General features: G+C 37.2%; 3 protein-coding genes across 5 annotated transcripts in view; 1 reads left to right on the plus strand and 2 right to left on the minus strand.

The window, feature by feature from the left end:
* The window catches only part of LOC143446038 (dynein axonemal heavy chain 8-like), a 33,751-nt gene extending 24,657 nt beyond the window's left edge, over positions 1 to 9,094 (minus strand). The window contains exons 1-24 of the mRNA XM_076945485.1: positions 8,810 to 9,094; positions 8,654 to 8,716; positions 8,321 to 8,462; positions 7,994 to 8,100; positions 7,607 to 7,783; positions 7,260 to 7,446; positions 6,978 to 7,045; positions 6,615 to 6,806; positions 6,236 to 6,347; positions 5,905 to 6,073; positions 5,623 to 5,763; positions 5,452 to 5,542; positions 5,161 to 5,346; positions 4,910 to 5,083; positions 4,633 to 4,788; positions 4,135 to 4,367; positions 3,862 to 4,013; positions 3,085 to 3,235; positions 2,826 to 2,967; positions 2,532 to 2,658; positions 2,107 to 2,297; positions 1,657 to 1,803; positions 658 to 873; positions 29 to 187 (exon numbers count right to left, since the gene is read on the minus strand). Of these exons, the coding sequence (XP_076801600.1) occupies positions 29 to 187; positions 658 to 873; positions 1,657 to 1,803; positions 2,107 to 2,297; positions 2,532 to 2,658; positions 2,826 to 2,967; positions 3,085 to 3,235; positions 3,862 to 4,013; positions 4,135 to 4,367; positions 4,633 to 4,788; positions 4,910 to 5,083; positions 5,161 to 5,346; positions 5,452 to 5,542; positions 5,623 to 5,763; positions 5,905 to 6,073; positions 6,236 to 6,347; positions 6,615 to 6,806; positions 6,978 to 7,045; positions 7,260 to 7,446; positions 7,607 to 7,783; positions 7,994 to 8,100; positions 8,321 to 8,462; positions 8,654 to 8,716; positions 8,810 to 8,863 (3,537 nt within the window). The 5' untranslated portion in view covers positions 8,864 to 9,094. The remainder of the gene's footprint in view (positions 1 to 28; positions 188 to 657; positions 874 to 1,656; positions 1,804 to 2,106; positions 2,298 to 2,531; positions 2,659 to 2,825; positions 2,968 to 3,084; positions 3,236 to 3,861; positions 4,014 to 4,134; positions 4,368 to 4,632; positions 4,789 to 4,909; positions 5,084 to 5,160; positions 5,347 to 5,451; positions 5,543 to 5,622; positions 5,764 to 5,904; positions 6,074 to 6,235; positions 6,348 to 6,614; positions 6,807 to 6,977; positions 7,046 to 7,259; positions 7,447 to 7,606; positions 7,784 to 7,993; positions 8,101 to 8,320; positions 8,463 to 8,653; positions 8,717 to 8,809) is intronic.
* A 1,132-nt stretch (positions 9,095 to 10,226) lies between these two features.
* On the plus strand, positions 10,227 to 14,463 carry LOC143445717 (large ribosomal subunit protein mL65-like). The gene is made up of 10 exons (XM_076945001.1): positions 10,227 to 10,566; positions 11,344 to 11,498; positions 11,769 to 12,032; positions 12,156 to 12,368; positions 12,450 to 12,588; positions 12,702 to 12,837; positions 13,040 to 13,211; positions 13,621 to 13,746; positions 13,821 to 13,993; positions 14,167 to 14,463. The coding sequence occupies exons 1-10, from the start codon at positions 10,341 to 10,343 to the stop codon at positions 14,300 to 14,302; spliced, it is 1,740 nt and encodes a 579-aa protein (XP_076801116.1). The 5' UTR covers positions 10,227 to 10,340; the 3' UTR covers positions 14,303 to 14,463.
* A 394-nt stretch (positions 14,464 to 14,857) lies between these two features.
* On the minus strand, positions 14,858 to 18,226 carry LOC143445723 (mitochondrial cardiolipin hydrolase-like). Of its 3 annotated transcripts, XR_013113860.1 has the most exons (6): positions 17,340 to 18,226; positions 16,715 to 16,837; positions 16,483 to 16,597; positions 16,281 to 16,394; positions 15,284 to 16,167; positions 14,862 to 15,241 (listed from the first exon to the last, which is right to left on the minus strand). XR_013113860.1 is itself a non-coding variant. In XM_076945012.1 (5 exons), exons 1-5 carry the CDS (start codon positions 17,241 to 17,243, stop codon positions 16,061 to 16,063), a joined length of 540 nt encoding a protein of 179 aa, XP_076801127.1. In that variant the 5' UTR covers positions 17,244 to 17,326; the 3' UTR covers positions 14,858 to 16,060. The 3 variants fall into 3 exon arrangements, 2 of the variants coding, with proteins under 2 accessions (XP_076801127.1, XP_076801125.1); XM_076945012.1 differs by lacking the exon at positions 17,340 to 18,226 and adding an exon at positions 17,163 to 17,326 and having other exon boundaries at positions 14,858 to 16,167; XM_076945010.1 differs by having other exon boundaries at positions 14,862 to 16,167.
* Between the last annotated feature and the right edge of the window lie 5,142 nt (positions 18,227 to 23,368).

The raw sequence follows: 23,368 nt of genomic DNA on the forward strand, positions 1-23,368 counted from the left end.
AACAACGATGGAAAGAGAGGTGACTTACATCCATCATTCTCCCAGACGTGGCATTTAACTCCCGACCAAATGCAAGCTTTGCCGCTCTGCATTCCATTTTCAACGCGTATTTGAATTGCTCGGTTGAAAATGCTATCGCCCCTTCGATGAAGTTGCTCTGGAAGCTTTCAACCTTTTCCGAAAGTTTCTAAACAAACAATTTAAAACAAAGACGAAGAAATACCACAATACTCCTTTAGAGTTTTTTATGCTACTTGAGTACAGCATTACGTATTTTCGCATATATATGACTATTTTAAACATTGCTGCTATCATGTTCGTTAAGGATGTAGTTATGCTTCCAATTTAGATACTTTTTATTAAATCTATTCCTTTAACAGTTCAGTATCCGATGTTTCTTTTACAGCTTCACAAAATCATGCGCCTATTTTACCAGCATCTAGAGGTTACATTGTTAAAGACAGAAAGAGTTACGCAAAGAAAATCGGACACTTACAAAATGTGAGATTTAGTTTAGACTAGTGGTGAGTTATGGACTATTATATGACCACGTTGGAGTTAAGTTAATATTTGATCCCAAACTATTGATCTGAATGCAAATAGTTCCTCTAGGAATCAAAACTTTTCAGAAAAAAACTTCTCATCTTCCAAACCCACATGATAATTCCTGATCTGATCTTGGTATTCAGCCAGACTGGGGCCATGTTCGATAAATTCCTTCAGTTTCGCCTCTGCATCTTTCTCCCAGATCTCGGAGAAATCTCCTGCCTCCTTGACTCGATCCAAAACCCTTCCGCACTCCGCTTTTAAGGAACCGATCAGCGTGTTTAGCTGTCCCGTAATTTTCACAATGTCTTTGTTGTCGCTGATGACCTTGAATGAAAAATTAATTTAGCTTCTCAAAGCGTAGATATGGTTAAGCGTGCTGCGCGCACTTTCACAGTATACACACTTTCACACACTATGACAGAATGAGCTATAGAATGCTCTTAATGCAAATACTTTTTGCGAGTCTCTGTCATAATGCACATAGATTCTATTGCGCAACGTTTTTCTATGCAACATCGGAATAACGTAAGCTCCGTAATGAGAATTAAAGCTTAAAAAGTTTTGGTAAATTTTTTAATTTTATTTTATGTTTCTGTTAACTTTAATTCTATTTTATGTACATTTTTTATAATGCCCAAACTGACTCAAATTCCCAAAACTATTCGAAACTTTGGAGTTACCGACAAGTTATTGTTTTAAGCGAGTTTGTTTGCTTCCTAACGAGTTTCTTGGTACCTCTTGTATGTTAGCATCACTCCGGTATACGTTTAAGATGTATATTGTATACACCGCTGGCCTGCCGAACTCTTAAATTTAACCAAAAATTTGGAGTTATCGATGAATTTTTAGTTTTAGCCGCAGCTATATATTTCTTAATTCTATGGAGGGACTGTCCCGGTGCACGTATATCACCGGGTTCCTCTTGTTGATACACAAAGCTAACCAATTCATAACAAGTGCGATTATGATTAACGTGTATCTTGATATCATATCAAACAAAGCCATAGTTTGTGACAAACCGTTATGCGCTCTAACTAAACTATTTTATTTTTCTTGCGTTTAATATGTAAATAGACAATATAAAAGTAAAATATCAAAGCAACCAACCTTATGGATGGGCTTGATTGCTATCGGAGATGGGGATTCCCCTTGATAACCCTCGCCCTGGACCGGCTGTTCGAATTCGCGCTGGGCGGCGATGCCCTGCTTCCACTGTGGGATGGTCCTGCACGACTGAAGAATTCTTTGCACGATCTGAGTTTAAGCATAAACTAAGTGGTAAAAGATTTTCATGGAAATGGGGGAATCACCCATTGACGTAGATTTGCCACATCTGTGATCCGAGCCTTGAGGTTACGAGATAATTACGATAAAAATCTTCTGTAATATTCGTAGAATGTTTTAACTACGTTGCTTTTGCAACGAACTCCAAAGCAAGGTGTTATGGACTTTCACCCGCTTCTGATACGTCTTTGAATGCATTTCAATTATTATCACTCCCATATTATACAGCGGTTAATTTATACTTTTCAGCCCCGAAAATGAGACAATAATCACCTTTTGTATTGCTTGCTGTATCTCCTCTATACTTGGTTTGATGACGACGTTGGGAAGGGCCAAGATGATGTCGGACTTCAACATCGGAGGAACAGCGGGAGAAACTGCTCCAATCGCTTGAGCGCCGTAATCTGATGTCTTTGGTTTGACTCTTAATCTACGTCGGATCTTCTCCAACGACTCCCTGGTACCTGAAAATCGTTTTTTTTTGTTCCTTGGTCAAAATAAGGTCGATGTTTTGGGATACAAAGTAATAATGGATGCTGATAGGTAACTAACAATTAACTGTAAAGTAAACATAATAATTTTATATATATTGTTATATGTACATTATAAGTAATGTGTATTGTACTGCTTTGTGTTTTAGTGTCAAGATATTTAAAATTGAAAATTAGTTACTGAAAAATGAGTCATATTTTCCGTACATTTGATAAAGGCATCGGTATTTTTTTGACAAAATTGATTAAAAGTATTGAAGTAAATGCAAGATTGACATTCCTGGCATCTTTGTCCTCGTTGTTTCGCCTCATGGTGGGTACACAAGTAAGGCTCCTGTCCATGAACATTCATTAACCAACCATTACCTTAATTAATTAAACTTTTTTACGAACCGTCACGTAAACCAAGCAGCATTACAACGCTTTGATATACTGTTTCAAATAAACTTTGAGAGGTACAATTTTATAGAATATTTTGTACAAAATCAAACTTTTAATTACCACCAATATTTCTTGGTCTACCGGTTTAAGTTTGCTTGTCAAGATTTCCATTAACTCGCTGACACATTGCTCCAAGACGACAGTGAGTCTCTTCAATTTGTTTGCCCCATTTTGGCTAGACTCGTTCGCAGTTTCGGTAAACCTTAAAATGTATAAAACTCGGTGTTGTCTATTCCTTTCATAGTTTATCACGTTACTTCAAAAGTAGTGTTTTTTTAGTCAGTTAAGTAAAAAGCAAGATAAAATAATTTCTTCTTACTCGTGAATATCCACCGGTTCCTGAGGAACAACGATAAGCGGTGTCCTCGTGATTTCGCCCAAGGTTGTTTCAACTCGACACTTGAGGGTGTCGTTGAGTTGTTTGACAAACACACGAAAGTCAGTCAAACTCGTCTCGATAGAATGAATAACTGAGAGAAAAAGTTTGGGAGAAATAATGTTTATCCGGTTTTGGAGCGTAGGATTTATAAGAATATTAACATGGGTGTTCTAAATGCAAACGGATATAGCTAACAACTTGTTAACTTTACTGGTCACTACGACGACGTTTGCTTATATTAATAGGCCCCTGCTAAGTGGTACGTTTTCTACAGCTCAGTTTTATTAGAATAGACATAAAAAATACTGATAATTCGGCCGGTATCAGTCATAAAAAATTTCCGTAACACTGCTGGCCAGAAGAATAGAAATCAGCGCTTTTTGAGCCAGCCATGAACAGAACAATATAGTGAGAATAGGTTGTTCGATGCTCAGTGAAGTCCTCTCAAGCAAAAGTGCACTTAAATAAAAATAGCAGCATAGCACAGCTGCCATCCGAACAAAGCAGCCTTTGAAACCGAAATTAAAGAAACATTCAAAGTAAAATGTAGAGTGCTAGTTTGCCAATACAACTGACCCAACATACTTGGGTTATGCATGAGGCATGATGAAAATATAAAGCATCATACAATGTATCAACGTGTTTATAATTATCATGATTTTGATTGGTTATTAGTTGTGATAGTATCGGCCTAAATATTCAGAACTTAACCCTTACATTTGTCTATGTTTAACGAACACCAGCTGATCATGGTAAGGCCTGGTTTAAAAACGTCTTCAAGCTGGGTCACGTGAGTTTGTGTCACTGCCTGCAAGATTGGTGGGATTTCCCCGATCAGGGAATAATAATCCTGCAGAACCTCTGTTAGCCTAAAAATCAAAAATGCGTAATCATTGACGTTTTTGAAACCGACTGAATTAATGATAGGTTTTTAAGGACTAGTGAGACCTTTACTGTGGCCTGGGATTATTCATATGAATGCATGCTGACCTGGTCGCTTGAAACTTCAGTTTTTCGCTGTCAATTGCCAAAAGCTTGAAGGCAGCAGCAGGCACATCTAAGCCAATTGCCTTCATATGGCGCGTTTCACTTAGCAGTTCATTGACCTTCGGGTCGAAGTTTACAAAGAGCTGACTGGTATCCGGATGCCGCACTAGGACAGATGCGTTCAATCCCCGCCGAATACTTTCAACGCCCCGGCCCCAGGCACGATGGAACAACACCTAAAAAGTAAAGTCAAACTGTTAACAAATTGTACAATTAGTTAAAAATACCAATCGCCTTTCAGTTTTATAAAGCAAACGTTTGCTGACGCGGTACAACAGCGTTGCATAGAAAATTATCTACATACAAGATACAGGGCAGTAACTTGTATACAATAGACTTGAAATAATAAGTGTTTTCCTATTAATAAACAACTTTACCTTATGCATGTGGCCAGAAAATACGTAAAGAGTTTCATTAAAAACCTTCGGTTAGTGACTGCACCTCGTATTCGGTGAGCGCGGCGGCGACCCTGTTGTAAGATTTCACGATTCTCTTTCCGTCGTCAGTTCTGATGAGTTGGGCATTGAGGGCGAGCGCGTCCATCGATATCTGAAGATGACGGAAGAGCTGACGAGCCCACATAATCCTCCCAGAGATCTACAGCCATAGACATCAAAATTATCATAATATTCATTACTAACATAGACATTACATTTCTGTAAAAAGTGGCAATATGATCAAATTAGAAAATATAGAAGCAATATGAGGGCTTTCTTACAGGCGGCATGTTTCGAGGAATGGGTGGATCTTCTTTTTGCTTTTGATAAATCCTTTTGGTATTTTCTACTTCTTTACCATACTGAAGAAGCGTTTTCATGTACTTTTCCCATAATTCCAAATCAACGCCTTTGATTGTTTCAAATTTTGACAAAATATGGAGGGCTTGAATAGTCTGCAAAAAAAAAAACAGCAAAACGCCAAAATTTTGAGACAAAAGTAAATAGTTCCCCGTTAAAAATTGACAACTACCGGCATGTTCCTGCTGAAGTATTGCTCTACAAGTCCCTGCAATCCCTCCCTGACGCTCTCGACTTGAGATAAGAAATCTTGGAAGTCAAGAGCGAATTCGTGGCAGCGGTGATTGAGATGATCGTATGTCTTCTTTTTCACGGTTGCCACGATCGCTTTGAACTTTGCCGCGTAACTCTCAATTCCCTGCATGTAACGTTGTAGTTGTAAGTAAGTAAGTTGCATGTGACATCATTTTTGTACCGACCCAAAGGGACACGGAACTACAATTTCTTTTCTTGACCGAACTACCTGAAGTCTGATGTTAATCAAGCAACTTAATTCCTCCATAGTTACAGCCATTTGTCGGATTTGTCGAAGCCTGGCACAAAATGTGTCAAACCTATCAAAAATTCATTATCAAAAATACTTGTATTGGGCTCAAAACTGGATTTGGGTATATTGCGAATCTCTGCCCTATACCTTCCAAATATGTAGTTTTCACTGAACTCAAACTGTGGTTCAAGAGGATTTTCGCGCAATTTCTCTTTAATTTTTTGAAACCTGTTCTGGTAGGCTGCATTTAGTTCAAGACACTCGTCAATTCGCTTCATAAGTTCAGGTCTGTGACAAATAAAAAGAACACGTCGAGGGAGAAACAGTTGATTACAGACTTAAATTTATTATGTTAAACTTTGTTTGTTTGTCAAAACAGGTAAAATTCGGTAAAAATATCAGACACTATAAAAACATCGTCATTCATACCTGTCGTGATCCCAGATTCGTTTAACGTCACGGTACACGTAACCCTTCGATGTCGTCACCATCTGATTTGTGATTTTTACGAACAATGACGTCATGCGTTCTGATGTGTTATAGAACTGCGATACGCTATAGATCATTCTGACGTTGTTCAACAGACTTGGAACGTGTTCTAGAAAACGATAAAGGTAATGCACAAATGCTAGTGACGAAGAAGATTAGTGCCTGACATTTTATGCTAGAAATGGTTCTATCTGAGATTCTAATCTGTAATTACTTGCAAAAGTAGGTTTCAAAACATACTATAATAAGTCATAGCATTAAACAAAGTTACCTTTTAAAGTGCTGGGAGTGCATTTAGCCAGAGGTCCGAAGTATTTATCTAGAGTGTAGAGATATCTCACGTTGTCTTTTGCCTCGTTTGTCACGTCTGTGATCAGGGCGTCCTGAAATATAATTTACACAAATTCGTTAATTCGTTTTGTTCAATTCACCTGTTGTTTTTCTTGTACATTGATTTACGATGTTTCGATCTATATGCAGAAACAACATATACCAAATGTAGTTTGATGTTGAAAACCATCTGTTCATCAAGTCAGTCGCACTACTACATTGATATAATCACGATTTTCATTATAAGGATCTAATTCTTGCAAGTCTATCAGGAAAGCTAAACACGTTGTTGGTTGCTGTATGAGTCAAAATTTTCTCACCATCTCTTTCCATTTCTTGATGCATTTTGACTTCAAAACGTGGAGAGCGGAAGTGGTCGCTCGAACTCGCGGCTTCCTGATCTCAGCGAGAAGACAATCGAACCTGGCAGTCCGACGCTTCCAGTGCTCCAGTTCTGCGGCTGGACCAATGTCATCAGCCTCGCACTGAATCTGTTCACTGACCACTAAAAGCTGAAGGAAGAGTCTTTTTAAGTACAATTTACCATCCGACAAAACTTCCATGTTGTAAGCTCTACAAAAATTATTTTTAGAATTGAATAGAAGCAATAATAAAGTAAATGCATGAATTTCGTCGAGATGCAGTGATTATATGCAATAGATAGTTTTCAGTGCATTTGATACCTGGTCGATTTCTTTCATCCAAACTTCGAGTTGTTTTTCCAGACTTTCAACGGCTTGTGGATCAGATCCTGGCAATGGGACAAAAAGTATGACAAGTTTCAGAAAACCAACGCTCACAAATTAAGTTGGTAAATAACTTTATGTCAATGTCTCTCAGGTTCTAAGTATACACCAAATATATGAAATTATCCTTTCACATGCAACGAAGTATAACCTAAGACGAATTATTCTCATCGTAAATTTTCGAAAAATAAACCCAGCCGTAACGGCAGTACCGCATACCCAGTGACGAATATTCTGACGGTGACAAGGTCGTGACGTCAATGCTGACGTCAATATTGGTCAATGTAAAGTTTTGTTCCCTCACACTGCATCGTGCGTTTCCCAGGCATTTTATGAAACATTCCATTTCCTCAAGGAATTTACCGCGATGCTCTTCGAGCCTTTTACCAGTCAAAAGACCCCAGTTCTAATAAAACAACAAACGCTCAGAGTTATTTAACATATTTTGCGTTTATATTTTAAAAAATCAAGTTCAAACTAGGCTCAATATATTGTTAATAGATTTAAATGGCCTATTAGATACTTTTTTCAAAATATATTTCTTTTGCTGAATCATGCTTACTAACCGAAGTTGCCTTTAGCGCAGGCAGCATGACTTTGGAAAGATAGAATTCTACTCCACCAAGTAAATCACCATTTTCCACCTCGAAGTAGCCAAAGTAGGTGTCCTTTTGCACATTGTCAGTCTTTATTGCTTTGTCCGCTGAATGGCGGACAAAAAACAAGGCGTGTCCCAGCAAAGGCTGTATTGGAAAAACCAAACGATTGCAAGTGTTAAAGTCAAGACCCTACAGCCAAGTATAAGAATCAAATACTAAATGTTTAAGCATACAGTTTAGTAAATAACTCTTTCCATTTCCGGAAGACGCTTGTTTATTTGTGTTGCGTTATGGGATAAATGTTTCAATAAAACATACAGCATGGTGATCTCACGATCTCGATAACAAGCTTACCTCCTCCTTTGCATTGGTGATAAATAAATATTTTCTTTGTTTATGTGTAACGGTTTGTTGAGCTGAAGCACCAGCTGGCGGTGGTTGCAACAGAACTGTAGAACTTTCTGGAAAGCGAACGAAACGTTAATGACGTGCAACAACTCAATTTTAGCGTTCAATACTTCAACTTACTCGCAACATAATTTTTAATAGCCTATGACATCAACTTGCAACAAAAGCGTGTAAGAATGTATCAAAACTCATTACAGCAAACGGCATCGAACATAAGCCTTGGGACGCGTAATCACAAGACATTGCTGTAATGCATGGAATTCGCCAACCTACCTAGTGGTTGTCTGGCTCCTCTGCCCTGATATTGAGCCGTCGGTTGTTTCTTTGGTTTGTACCAGTTCGGTGGTTGCTTCTGGTAGTACATGATCAAAGTTCGGGCTCCGCCAACGCGAAAAAACTCCTCGAACAAAGGAAACTAAAAATATTTGGATTTTATAACACTCTGAGTGCAGTCGTTTGATCTGTTGATCCGTTTGACGGAGAGAGGGTAGGTCGTATTTAGAGCAGGCTATCGGACTTGAATTCTTTCACAGGGGTTTTGCTAAAGCAACTACTTTCCGTTCATCAAACTTTTAAACAGAAGTTGTTTCGATAAGCTAAACATACCTTTGGATCTTTGCACAATATTTTCTCCACGTCTTTTTCCTCCATGTCCAGAACACTACCAACCTGTAATGATGTAGTTAAATTAGGAATATCTCAATATTAGTTCATTTGCTCTTTACTCTCGACGAACGAATAAGTAGTTCCAAAGCAACCAACCTGTCCAAAAATATGACGATGACGCTCATCAATGTGTCTGTTAGCAACGGCCATGCTTTAAATTTTGTTGATTTAAACCACTCTGTTAGCGGCTGTTTATCTTCCTTGACAAAACTTGTAACATCTAGAAGCTCTACCTTTCGCTGGCGCAACTTCTTAATGAATACGCTAAAATCAGTTTCAAGCCCAGAAGCAGTTTTACAAAGAAGTGGCAAAGTATCATGTCTGCATTGTACGCTAGTTGTGAAGTGCGCTTAAAGACCACTACAAGCGCCACTTTCTCGGCAAACATCTGTGCGATGATTAACACCATAAGAGAAATAATCTCGACAAAACAACAAAATAAAACCTTTAACCATCGAACAAACTTTACCAAACCTGTCAAGGACCAGACAATGATTGTGATGTAAGGCCTACTTGCCAAATGAAATTTGAATAATAGCGTTCGGGGTGACAGTTTTCATGTAAAAGTTTCGGTACTAAAACTATCATGTAATGTGTAATGTGACTTCGCAAAACTCATCCCAAGTAAGATTAGCAGCCAACATTCTCTCTTAAATTCGCTGAAGTCTTTTGCCAATTAAAATTGGCTGTCAGCCTGTAAGTATGGTTTTCTAGACTCATAAATTGTACGGTTGAAACTATTCTATTCAGTTCGCCATTAACCACACATGAAAATTACAACATAGTAATTAGTATTAACAACGTATTAATAGTAACCTAAACTATTATCTGATGTCAGTTTAACCCAAACAACTATTCTGCGGCCGTGCTGTGGTAGTACAACATGGCGCTGTGTGTCCACAATTCAAAATTCTTGCCCAATCTTTCTTCTAACCTAACCGCCCATCACATCTTAAACAGTGGGCTGACCAGTCGAAGTGAGCTAGGCCTACTTGCGGGGTTGTGGAACACGGTAAAATGGTCACTTCTTTTTTTACTGATTTAACTTCTAGGTCGTTCAAAGCCTTTCAACAACATACCATGGCAGTGGCATTATTATACTTTATGTGACTGCTTAATTTTGAAATAGCACTGGGGTTATCATATCAAGCCCTATAGTGAAAACTACCTTTACTACTTCCGTGATTCCGTCTACTGACGACGGTAGGCTAACATCTAACTATATCTTAAATGCAGCAAACCTTCAACAAATGCCAAACATGTGAAATCAAGAGACGTCATTTGGGGGTCTTCCCTACACAGAGCTTGGACCATAAAAAAAGAATTTTTTTAAATTTTTTTTATTGTTTTAAAACTTGTTATTATTCTAAAGTTTTTGTCAGTAAACGAAGTTAGTAAGCTCAATATATCATGCACAATTATGAAAATACATAAAAACTGTAACAAAACTGGGGCGCTCTAAGTTTTTTTTTGATTTCTATGCTTACTACCCATGTTTGTAATTGGTAATCATGAAGAATAAAACTTGAAACAATCGATAGGCAACCAACCAAAGGTTATGTCTTATTTATTTGTCTTCCACTCTGGTTAGCTTTGAACTCCGGAAAGAAAGCTGGTCTATAACAAAATGCAGTTGGGTCTCCCGTCTTGCGCCCGTTGCTCAAAAATGTTGCAGTTTGAAAAGGTATTCTTTCCGAACAGTGTTAGAAGTTTTTCAACCAGCAAAGCTGCCTATGTAAAGTCCGTATGGCGTAAAACATGGCCAACATTTAAGGAACGATTGGCTCAGCAAAATCTGGAGGAAAAAAGATTTCCGATCCCGAGAAAAGCACAGGATAAACGTCTTCCTTGGGGTAGGATGGAATTATATTTTTGTGGCACCAAGTTTGCTAAAGTATACAATTTGGAAAAACTAGATAACGTCACAGTTTGAGTAGCTGGGGTGTAGTATGCAAAGGCTGTGGTTGTGCACTTCTGCATTAGACACAAATATTGCATCTTTTAATTTGCGCACTTTAAGGGCGTTTAGCGTATATTCTGCAGTTAGCCTGACCGGAAAGTATGGCAGTTTTTAACTAGAAATTGTTATTCCAAAAGGCAAATTTTGGCGTGAAAGTTCAATTTTTTGTATATTTATTATAAACTGGCGCTTAAACAACCCAATGTACCTTGATGTGCTTGTTGATGAGTCTCATGCATGTAGGTGCCACACTTTCCATTATGGAATTGATTTGTTGGTACCATGTCTGGACAGTCTGATTATAAAAATGCCTAATTAATTTTGCATGTACTTATAACAGAAACAAATTCAGTTATTGCTCTTGATAATGTATTGACTCCAGTATTTACTCTTAACATATCATGTGATTCACAACACGACTGATTAAATGAATGAAACATTAACCTAAGTGCTTAATTGCGTTTACAGTATGTTTATGCACATGAAGTGCACAACTGAAACACAGGAAAATCGCACTTAAGTGCACCTTTGCCCAACTCTGCAGACAGGGCCTTTTATTCCCTCCACTGTATGTTGTATTTCTTCTATAAACCTGTGACAACTTCTGTCACAATGCAATTTTTGCTTTTTATTATATTCTTAGTTATATGTATCAATCAAATCTTTTCAGAGTATCCAAAACAAGCAGACCAGAAGGCAACTTTTAAACACAGACGCTGGTATGATGTTTATTACGAAAGATGGGTTGATACCTATCCAAGAGTGAAAGGAAAATATTGTATTGGATATAAAGATAAAAGGCAATTGCTATTTGATATGGAAACAGTAAGATATTTCATTTTGTTGCAAGTTTGGTATTTGGTTAGAAAATATGATATTTTTGCAAACAGTGTGACATACCAGCTTACAGAAGCTCAATTTTTGTTGTAATATCTAAGTAGCTGCTTTATTGGAACCATTGTTTTCCCCAGTGCCTTGTTGGTTATGAATAGGTGTGTGGTCAACTTTAATAATTTATTCAAAAACAGCCTAATATAAAATTTGTTAATTTATAATGTAAACATAAATTAATTAATACTTTCTCTTCATGTTTAGCCAAATGAATTGTTTTATTTCCTGCTGGACCGATATCCAAGAAAGAAATATATAATTAACTCCTTTGATGAAGCATCACCTATTTCAAACATTTCTTATTACTATCAATACCTGACACACACAAAGTATGTGCATGGCATGCCATATCAAATACAGAATGCCAAAGTCGATGAAGAGTACATGAATGATTTAAGATCTTTTGTAAACGAAACACTAATGATGAAGTATGATGTGAACTTCAGTGAAGAAACAGACCCTCTTAAGGTAGGTGGAAAGCATATTAGATCACTCATGTTTTTAAAAAAAACCTTCTGTACAATTTTTTCACCAGTTATGTATGGAACATATGTACAATTTATGGCATATTAGTTAATTTTTTTTATGCAGAAAGAGCAAAGTATCAAAGAGAAATGCTTTGCTACGATCATGAAATACTTAGCTACCACTTTGTCAACGGAAAATAATCAGCTGCTGGATTGTGAAATTGACCATAATGCCGAAAATTCCTTGTTTTGGTTGAATGGTCGTGGGTTTTTAAAGTGGACCCAACCAGACGACATGGCTGTTCCATACCAATGTCATGATAAGCCATTTTTACAGGTATCTGGTGGCACACATTCCAATAAATCTCAGTTTGTTTTAGCGATATTGCATTTTTTCATTTGTGTACAACTGTTTCAGATTAGGACAAAAGAGCCATTACCGGAATTTTCTCCTTGGCTAGGTGAATTCTCTACTACTAGCCAAATACCATCTTTCTATACAACTCCCCACGTTTTCAAGCTAGAACATAAGCAATATAGAAACATGATATCACCAGGTAGATTTCTCAAAAGTAATGGTTTTTCCTGTGTACGTAGCCTTGCATTTTAATGTATCTGTTGGTTTTAATGGTACAGGCCGGAGTCTTACATGTTGAACATTTTTCACAAGGTTACAAGCTTTTTGGTGGAGATGTCACTCAGAATTACCACAGTGCGATGCTGGAGGAAGAGCTGGATCAACTTCCACCTCCAGTTTATGATCCGTGCCCACATGGTCATACTCAGCTTTTCCTACTTCCAAAGCAGTGGGTGTTTGAAAACTGAGCAGTTGTGTGTTATGTGATGAGTTATAAATAAATTCATGGTAAAGCTGTACAGATATAGTCGTATACAAACAGATATACCTACTTTTACTTTTTTTTATTAACTCCTGCCTTCGCCAGATGTTATTTTTACATATCAGCTAGCATAAGTAGGAAAAGTTTGCGAACCACTCTCTATTCGCAGGTATTCGCGTGAGTGGTACAGAGAAAACGCAGAGCACAGTGACATCACAGGAGAAATTGACGAACATCTCAAAGGTCACGGAATAATGAGTGGATGGGTGTGGACTGCTGCTCAAGCCCACTACAATTTTAATTGGATGGATAATGACGTAACAAGGCCGTTTTGTTCACAGGTTGGGTACTAAGCCTGTACAGTTTATGCAACGTGACAACTGTTGACAGATTATTTTACAGAATAACACCTTAAACTTTACTTTTGACAACCAGTAAGGTTTTCGTATGTTTATTGTACCTCAAACTCAGTGTTCCTTAACCTACTTTTTGCGACCAGAAATCGGTTTTAAACCCAGTTCACACAATGACTCCAATCAAGAAATACACTGTAGCTACTATAATAGCTGTGGCTACTTATGGGCAAAATATATAGCACTCACGGCTGCCAGTTTGAGAAAATTTGCTCAACTACAGAGCTGGTGTTTAACTGTTAATGAAATGAGTTCTGTATAAATTTGACTCATGCACATATAAGTTGGAAATGTGAGCTTGTCAGCTTTTTTCACCCTGAAGTGTTTTTGCATACAGACTATCATCACAGATGGACAGTGGTTATCCTTTTACTGTTATCAACTCAACACCATTGCTGTGGATGCTGATAATTTGCCCAATAATGATCGACGAAACATTTGTTACGGTACAACCAGCATGAAGGCAAGTGTGCTTTAGAAAACGTTTTGTTCAAAATTAACACAGAAGGGGCCATGTTTGAATAACTCTCGTTACAGCTTTTTGATGAAATAACACCAGAGGGCGTTGTTGGCCTCAACGACAACACGTTACAGTTACTGGTTAAGTTTGTAGCAAACGGAAAAGAGCAATATGAATCCGTGGTGAGCACTGCAGAAGAGGTTGCTAAGCATGACGCCTCTTTATTGGTGCAAGAAAGTGATCCAGATGTGTGAGTGCATGTGTTTTAACTTCAGTTGTTTATTTGGACTTATTCAATTTATGCAATGGGCCAAAGTTAAATTGCCTTGAATGCTGTATGGTAGTTTATATCTAGCATTGCTTCATTTTTAAAATTATGCTGGGTATTACTATTAGGTTTACATCGTCATTAACCTTTATCAGGCCAGAAATCGAACTTCAAAAGCCTACCCAGAAAGTTTCCCGCGATGATCAGAGGAGAAGAGATGAAGAGGAAGCAAAGAGGATTGAAGAGAAAAGCAAAACCTTTCGAGAAAGAGTCATGGGATATTTGAAATAAAATCTTCATTTTTTCCGTTTTGTGCAAGAAGTACGCCGTTCAGTAATCCTGGTGGTTTAGGTCGCTGGATACAGGACAAGGTTTCAAGTACTGAAGCTTGACTTCCATTATTACCGATGTAGAACATTGAGCACAATATTACATCTGCAATGTATCCGTGAGTTTGATACTTGTACTGTTGAGCAGCCGATATATTTTCTTATAACCCTTAAATCTTACTCCATGAAGGGTGTGTCCATCGCAGCCTCTCAGTCGGCTATAAATGGTGAGAAGCGCGATACAGGAATGTAAGCCAAATTCAACAGTTTACTTTATTGGGCTACTCAAACTGTGTGTGTGTTCTTTATACACCGATCGTTCTAAAGTCTAAACAAAGCGCAAATCAAAACTACGTAAATAATTAGTTGCAAAAAAATCTTAAAACCCAGGTGGCCTTAGACGTCACATATCAAATAGCCTACTGATAAGTTGATCACCAACTCCCTTACCACAAAAAAGTAACTTAGAAGCTTCAAGATTACAGTAGTAGAATACTACGTTACTTGGTAAGTTAGGAACCTGTTCTCCAAACGTTCTGCCCAGGGTAATTCATGGTATCTTCCATGATTCGCCAGTGTTGAGAAATTTTATTTTTTCTTTGATAAACTGTTTTTCTGCATCTACTATGTTGCTTTGTTAATTTTGACTTTTAATACCTGAAAGTCGATATAAAAACACAAAATAACTCAAACGATTCTAGGACGTAGTTCAAACTAGGGTTGGATTATCCGGATAGCGGTTAACCGGTTAACCGCAGGGTTTTTTTCTATCTGATATCCGGATATAAATCTGCCGGTTAACCGGTTAAAAGAGTATCGTTGCTAATGCGTTTTACACTTTTTAATAAGTTTGAACATTCTTTGTTACGTAGAGGCTGACTCCCGCTGAGCGCAATTAAACCTTTTTTCACACTTCTATTGTCTTATACCAGGGGTGGGCAACCTTTTTGAACCCGAGAGCCGCTTTGGTTGTTAAATTTTACTGACGAGCCAAGTCATAAGAACTTATGACGTCATAAATAGTTATATCGTTTAATTTTTCCATATCTGCATTCCTCAATCGAAAAATATCATTAAATTTGAATAATTAACAACTTGTCATGAATGCTGGCCTAAATAAGGAAAAGAAAAAGAGAGAAACGTTCATAAACGGTAGTCTTGGTAGCCTATACAATTTCTTTGAAATTTTACGATTCGACTAGAAGAGCCACAAAAAACATGCCGGAGAGCCGCAGTTTGTCCACCCCTGTCTTATACTTTCAACTACGGTACTCGTAAAATGCACGAGTGAAATTTAGTATCACGTCACAAAGAAAGCATAATGAATGATTGAATGATGCATTGTGCTTTATAAGGAGGGCGTTGCAGAAGCAGTGAACATTAAATTTGCGTGATTTTTCTCGTATTCGCTCGTACTGCGCGTGTGCGTAGATCTGCAATAAAACTGTGTAATGATTTTACAATCCATTTTTCATGCAAACCTCGTGAAATCGATTGTTTCACTTAGCAGTTATCTAACCGGTTAACCGGTTAGATAAATTCCAAATATACGGATATATCCGTTATCCGGATAGTAAAAATTATTGATATCCGAACTAACCCTAGTTCAAACCTATACGCAGCATTTCTAAACACAACCACGTTCGTCAGCTTGCTGTCAAAGAACACAAGTGTCGTAATCGGCGAAAAGTCATATATTCGCTAAGGCAACCCTTACACATCAACCTCTTTTTTCAACGTCAAATTTTGCCCAAAGTTTATCAAACTCATCAAGATAAGGCTGGACGACATCTGCGTGATTGGTAACTAGTACGTTTTCGTTATTTCCTGAATAAATATCAAACGTTGCTATAAAAACTTAACGATATGGTTTATTAAGGTAATCACAACATAAACCTACTTTTACATAAAAAGTGTAAGTTATAATTATACTTCGGTACCTATAACCGCAGACTGAGTCCAATTAAAAGAGCCGGTAACAACTACGTTCCCGTCAAGAATGAGAAATTTATGATGCATAAGATAAGACGACCGGTCATGACGAACTGATATGCCTGCAAGAGGAGGCTATAACGTTAACATCATTTTCGCTTGTGACAGCAGGAAATAAACACAGAATTATCCTTTCCAACAGCTTTTAACCTTCTGTCATAAAATCCGGGATTTTCGATCCATTCAAATTCATGTATTCAGTATCCGTAATCACTCGCACTTTCGCACCTTGACGATATTTCAACAACACAGCGTGGGCTAATTCCTTAATATGCAATAATATTAAAGCAATTATTATAGGAACCGCCTAGCAAATTCTTCTACAGTGTAGACTAACTATTAGTCAACAATGAACATACTTAACAACCAAAGAAACTCTTACATTGCATGTGATACTGAATATGCATAGGTCGATAGAGCGTTGAGACTTCAGTACATGGCGAATAAGCTGCAAAAATGACGAAGTCTCATCGTGAGAATAGAAGCATTTTGTCCTGGTACAACCCTGCATTTGAAAATAAAAGGAAGAAACTACAGTATGCTGATCTTCTGTGCTTGCGCCAGGCAGAGGCGAAAACAAATCTCAGCCCGATACGGACATGCATAGAAAAAAATACAAAATTAATGGGTCCAGTATACAATTGCCCAACCAGATGACGTCACAATTTGAGTAGCTGGGGTCTAGTATACAAAGGCATCCTGTGATTGTGCACTTGAATCCTAGACCCGAATTAACAACACAGCAATACAAAACCTGCGCCAAAATTTAATTTACAACCGCAAGCCACACATAGTGAGAGTAAAAACAAAATCCAAGTCTCCGAGCCTACCAGTACCAAAATACTTTGCAGCAAGCTGAACGAAGAACACAGGTATGGAAGCACATGTTTTTTAACCCAGTAGGCTACCATTGAATCACTTGTTTAAGTTTTATCTATGTCAGGTTCAATGTAGGCAAACTGATTTGGGCTATAGGCCTGCTAACAAGATGCGATAAAGAAACTTACCTTTGGGGATAACAAATACTTTTGACACGGAATTTGTTTGTCAGGAAAGAACAGCACTTTGTGAAATACCGGTGTATTTGACAAAACGCCTGCTTTTCCACGCCTTCTCCGAGACTTAGAGTATAAATACATAAGAAGCGAAGTTTCAGCAGTTAGCAACATAATCGCACCTACTTTGAAAAATAGGTCCCAGCGAAAAAAACTCATATTTCACTACGAAATCAGAAATATTTACACGCCTTCCGCATTTTACGGCACTAAGTCAGACCAGTAACTGCGCTTCTGCTGCAGTCCATTCCAACGTGGGTGTCGTCTTGATGTTACGCACTGCTGGTTTGATAATGACGTAATAATAAAACTTTGTACCACGAGTTCGTGCTTTCCACTGAATCCATGCTGTGAGAAATTTAACTCAGAAATATTTTAAGACTTGCGGTGGAAGATCGAACAACAGACATGACGCCGATGACAGTAATATGTAACAATAAAAAAGTAATGTATAGTTTTCCGTCTTGCTATTGCGCAAGTTGTGACTTGCATTGCAAACCGGCGAAAATATCTTGTGACGATAAGGAGATATTATACTGTTTTGTTTACGGAAATCGCTTTCATTAAACGTGATATAAAAATGCTGACGAGCTTCTGGTTTTGCAAATCTATCAACTTCTATCTTGTTTGAACGAAATTTGGACTATACGCCTATTAGCCTACTACACGTTAAATGCTGAAAATTTTAACTTCCAGAACGATTTAAAATAAATCTGCAACATTTCGAAATAATTCACTAAGAAACACAAATAAGATATCGATCGGGTATTAGGATTATGTTACTATTACAGTAGAATTGGGTGTTATTTGTGTTGCATGTTATTTCAAACGGTGGTTATTGTATATAGGTTACATTTTGGTTTGTTTCTGATTGGCTAGTCCATATTGTTTTCGGCATATTGTCAAGCGGTTAAGTGTCTATTATGGAAAGCGCTATATATACATATATATATAATATATATATACAAGAAGGGAAAGAATCAGGGGCGTCGGAATTGTTTTTGGCAGAGGGAGCAAAAACTCTAAAAAAGAGCATTTTGTGAATGTTATTTTGGCTGCGAATTGCGCCGTCTCGGATTCCTGGGGTTCCATTGCAAAAGGCATATTTTTGATATCAGTGTTTCACTTTTAAATACTGTATATGTGTCACGGGATTATTTCTATGCACCCGTTTTATAGCCATCACGTTGTACACTGTTTGTTCGCACCACTCTTAATGTTAATTTAGTCAAATGTGTGGGTCAACTTCTATTTTTATTCGCATTGTGTCATTTCTATGCATGCTCGTCAGGTTTTATGTTTGCTCACGTGCTGCCGTATTTTACTTATTTATATGAACACATGTTTTTAGTCGATCTTTTGTGACGTCTCACATCGCGACCCCTAGGGCCTAATTGGTATTTAGCGTTCCGCGTTTATTTCCTAATGGCGTGACAACAGTGGAATCTGTGTTTTGTGTGGTGTTGCTCTCGTCTGGGCGAATGTTAATTCAGTCTACGTTTGGCCTTTGTAGGGGAAAGATGGTTGTTTTTAACTAAGAGATGCTATTAAAAGTTACTAAAGCAAAAAGAGCTAATTGACTAGCTGTAAAGCAGGTAGTTTCCTGGCTGAGAAAAAGTTTGGTTACACATGGGCTGAAATTGCATACGAAATTCCAAACTACAAGATCGAGTGATGCAAAAACTTTCATCTTTTTATGTTTACGCTGTAGTTTGATTGTGGCATATTTACCAAGAATCTGTTTTAATGATGTTGTTTTTTAGCTCTGAATGTTGCTAAATTTACAAAAAAACTGTCCATCACAGACCAATTATTTTAAAACCTTTGAACACATGCGAAGGCGTTGATCACTGTTATTCGCTTGTGAGTGCTGGTAAACGTCAAAATGTTCGGGTTAATTTCAAGCGACACACAATGCATGTGCTGATAGGTGTTGAAATTTGCTTCGATGGTGCACAATGCATTCAAAGCTAAACCGCAGGAAATTTTCACAAAGCTTTTAAAGTCAAAACATTAAGTTTTATTTTGAAAATACGGCCATGAATACTATACAAGTTTTCTATAACCACCGCATTTCCTGTGAAAACCAAGACCGTTTTATACCAAATCGTGCGTAAAAGTTGGTTTCAAATGGACTTTTTTTGAAAGTAGTTGTGAAAAAGTACAGTAAGTCACTTATATGCGCAATATTGTCAGATCCCAGAGTCATTGGGTTCATTTTAAGGTCATTTTGTTCTGTAGAGTTTAAATTTTTTGTCTGCTGCCATTAAAAGCTGTAATCTGTCAATAGCTTTTGAGTGGATATGCATAGTAATACGAGAAATTCAAACAAAAACATGTGTTCACGCAATTTTAAATTTTTTTTCGACAAGTTGAATTATTTGAATGTGCGAGTAGATATTTCAAATTTTACTTTGCCAAAAAGTCCTACTTCAACTTTAGGAATTTTATTGAGCCCTCGGTGAATGCATTATTATTCCAATTTAGAGCGCTTTACTTTGTCGAAACGAGCGTCAAGCTAAATAAAGTTTATGAATTTGAAGTTTGCCGCATCCTGACCTTTTTTGATTTCTCAAAGTTTTGTGCATAGATAACCTTTAAGTTAAAAAATATTAAAACCTATTTTAATATTTGATCGTTTTTTGCATGCATACTCCGCTACTAAGGATTGCATTGCTGGATTTTAGATTGAAGCGTTTCTACACTTTCTTTGTAGACCACCCAATTGGTGAACTCGCCAAAACATTTATGGTTATATATGATCAATTGCCACTTGACTGTCACGAAATGCTAAAAGCAGCTAGTTACTGCGTCCTTATTTTCCAGCGCTTGTCACGCAACGACTGAAAGTTACTTCTTCTTTACAAAAATATGTCTTAATGTCATGTTTTGGAACAGTCCGCTTGGTTTTTCATAAGTCACTTACCAGTTTAGGTGTAACTTTTTCAATTTCAGTAAGGCTGGTTGTCAAAACGATAAATGACAGCAATTATAAGACTAAATCCTGATACAAAAGTCCGATAAAATTAACGTAGTAGCAACCAACAATTATTTAACTCAAGATCAAGCAACAACGAGTACTTTCATTCACTAAACTTTGCTCACACCTAACTTTTTATTTTGTGCTTTATATTATGGTAATACACTAATCTTTATCACCACCGAAAAAATACACTTACAAAAATGTTATTTTACTGAAATATAACTGAAAACATTGAATATTTCGTTTATCATAATTGCGTCCTTATTGACTTTGGTGATTGGATTGTGTTATGGAGAGCGCTGCCATTCAGCCAATCAGATTTCGTTTTAAGAAATAAGTTTTTTCGAAATTTTTATAAACATCATACGAATATCAATCATTTTTACTCATTTTATTTTTCGTCAAAAGCGCCGTGAGGACGACAAAATCAAGCCAGTTGTTACTAAAACGCGCCAATGAACGGGAAAAAGTGACAAACCCGAAAAGGCTTAAAACGTGCCCAAAATAATTAAGTTTATAATTGTTGGTATCAACTAGCACGGTCACTAAACCCATAATTAGTTAAATCTATAAAACATAAGTTCAAAAAAGCGAAGTTAAGCAGACGAGCAGGTGGTGTGTTCAAACGGTTCCACGACATATGGCCGCGGGAAAATGACCGCGAACAAACTCACCGGGGTCAACTGAACGTGACGTAAATTGACCGCGAACAAACTGACTGTGATGTAAATTGACCGCGAACAAACTAACCGGGAACAGACTTACCGGAATGAAAATTGACCGGGAGGTAAATTGACCGGGGGAGTCCTGACGTACAGCTTCAATCTGACAATTTACTTAACTAAAGTGTCCATTGTTATTGCAATGAGTCCATTGTTACTACATGAGATAGGCTACAACACATTGTTTCATAATCTCATCAAACAACTCGTCTAGACCGGGAAAATGCATGTAACAATAGGAAATCTATGAATAAAGGTGAAAAACCCGTAGGGTCACCCTACACCCTACAAGGGGCCAAAAAACTCTACGAGTGGCAACCTTGACTGCAATACACATACTAAATTGGATAGTGACTAGATAGCGACTAGATAGTGAATTAGAATTTTGACCTTTTGACGGCCAATTTGTCGCCGGTTAATTTGATCGCCGGCCAATTTATCGACGGTTAATTTTATCGCCGGCCAGTTTACGTCACGGTTAATTTGATTGCCGGCCAATTTGTTGCCGGTCAGTTGTCCACAACCAGTTGTCGCCGGCGAGTTTGTTCACGGCCATATGTCGTGATCCCTGTTCAAACAACTGATGAATGAAAATTGCTTCAATGTTCACATGACAACTAAAATTATTAAAACTGTACGAGGTAACTTATAACTTAAAGTAAATTAACATGTTTTCGCAGTAATTTAATGTTATGGTACCTGCATAGTTGAGCTAAGACACCGATTTTTTACAAGCCAGAAGGGGTGATCTTTTAGCCTATGTTTTAACGTAAATTATGAAATTAATATGAGACAACAGCTTTTTGAGTATTTCAATATTTTCACATATTAAGTTAATTTATATTATATCATTCGATTCATCTGTTAATCTTAACATTTCACGTTATACAATTTCTTAGTCTTCACCGTCTTCAGCGTATCAAAAATTGTTATAAGTAGCCTATTACTCCAGACAAAAGATATGTCATATACATCGCTTGCCAATTGCGATTAGCTTTGTCCTGTCTGCGTGAACTTCGTCAATTTTCTTCTTACATTGCAAGATATTTCAGTAAAAGTCTCGGAAAGTTACTGTTTGAACATACGAATGTCACAAATTATGGAATATTGCATTGGCTTTTTTAATTGCAAAAAACTATGAAAGTGGTGTTTATTTGTGTGCCGAAGACTGATAAACAAGGATGGGCCGTCACAGAAAGGTCAAATATTACTTTTTGTTTTACTCCAGTCATCGCTATACAGACGCATCTTACTCACATAACAACTGCTAATCACAAATACGCAAAACCAAATTCTCAGTCACAGCAGAATCAAAAACCTCGCAAACACTTTCAACAATTGTGAAAAAAATGTTTTGTTTTTTTGGCGACGCACGAACTTTCGAAAAGCTTCGATACACTTCATTACTTTTATGTCTCAAATGAGACTTTATTTGAATTGTAGACTATGCGCTGGTTTTGTTTACTACCTTGGTATGCAGCGTGATCTGACCGCACATGATAATGGCAGTTCGTCGAACGACTTTTCTAATAGACTGCCACTGTTTCACCTGAAAAAATCGTGCTTTCGAGACTATTTTTTTACAGTTTCTTGTTGACCTAACTTAAATGTTATAACGTAGTAACCTAAACCTAACCTAAATCTTCCTTATAATTTTCTAACCCCAATAAAACGTTAAATACCTAAAATCAATTTTTTGCATACCCATTCGCCTAACCTAACCGCCTATCTTTAACAATAGGCTGCGTGACCTATACTTACAGTGAAATAGTCACTCTCTCATAATAAGGCTATGTATAGATATAAATATAAATCGGTTTTGTGAAAATAATTGATTTGGTGCAAAAGTTTATTCTTGAATATGAAACATATGCTCTCCTTCGCCTTTTTTTCAATTCTTAGGTTTATAATTATCTTTTTCTCATGTATTTAGATGCAATCATAATTTCATGTCTCTTCGAACTGTTTCCAGAACGATTAATTATTTGCAACCTGTACAAACAACTGAATTAGGTTAAGTTAATTACAGGCTACAATGCATGTATAGACATTTAGTTGTGCTTCGGTAATCAGACCAAAATCGAGCAATAAATTAGATTTAAAAAAAAAAATTTTTGTTTTTGTAGATTACGAATTACGAATACGATTACGATTACGAATCTACCCTGAAGAACGCTGTTTCGAAAAAATTAGAAAACAACTTATCCAATTACTGTAGATGCTGTAATTTAGATTTAGGTATAGACTTCGCTAAATCATACAAAAACTTATAATTT

Source organism: Clavelina lepadiformis, chromosome 2, assembly GCF_947623445.1.
Source record: "Clavelina lepadiformis chromosome 2, kaClaLepa1.1, whole genome shotgun sequence".
NCBI classification, from domain to species: domain Eukaryota; kingdom Metazoa; phylum Chordata; class Ascidiacea; order Aplousobranchia; family Clavelinidae; genus Clavelina; species Clavelina lepadiformis.

Excerpts from the sequence above, each read along its gene's own strand:
- LOC143445717 (XM_076945001.1), top strand. The coding sequence starts at position 10,341 with ATGCAGTTGGGTCTCCCGTCTTGCGCCCGTTGCTCAAAAATGTTGCAG. Across the intron at positions 12,589-12,701 it reads TAGAAACATGATATCACCAG|GTTACAAGCTTTTTGGTGGA; the intron begins GTAGATTTCTCA and ends ATTTTTCACAAG. Across the intron at positions 13,747-13,820 it reads ACGGTACAACCAGCATGAAG|CTTTTTGATGAAATAACACC; the intron begins GCAAGTGTGCTT and ends CTCTCGTTACAG.
- LOC143445723 (XM_076945010.1), bottom strand. The coding sequence starts at position 17,546 with ATGAGTTTTTTTCGCTGGGACCTATTTTTCAAAGTAGGTGCGATTATG. Across the intron at positions 16,838-17,339 it reads AGTATTTGTTATCCCCAAAG|GGTTGTACCAGGACAAAATG; the intron begins GTAAGTTTCTTT and ends TTTCAAATGCAG. Across the intron at positions 16,168-16,280 it reads GACTCAGTCTGCGGTTATAG|GAAATAACGAAAACGTACTA; the intron begins GTACCGAAGTAT and ends ATATTTATTCAG.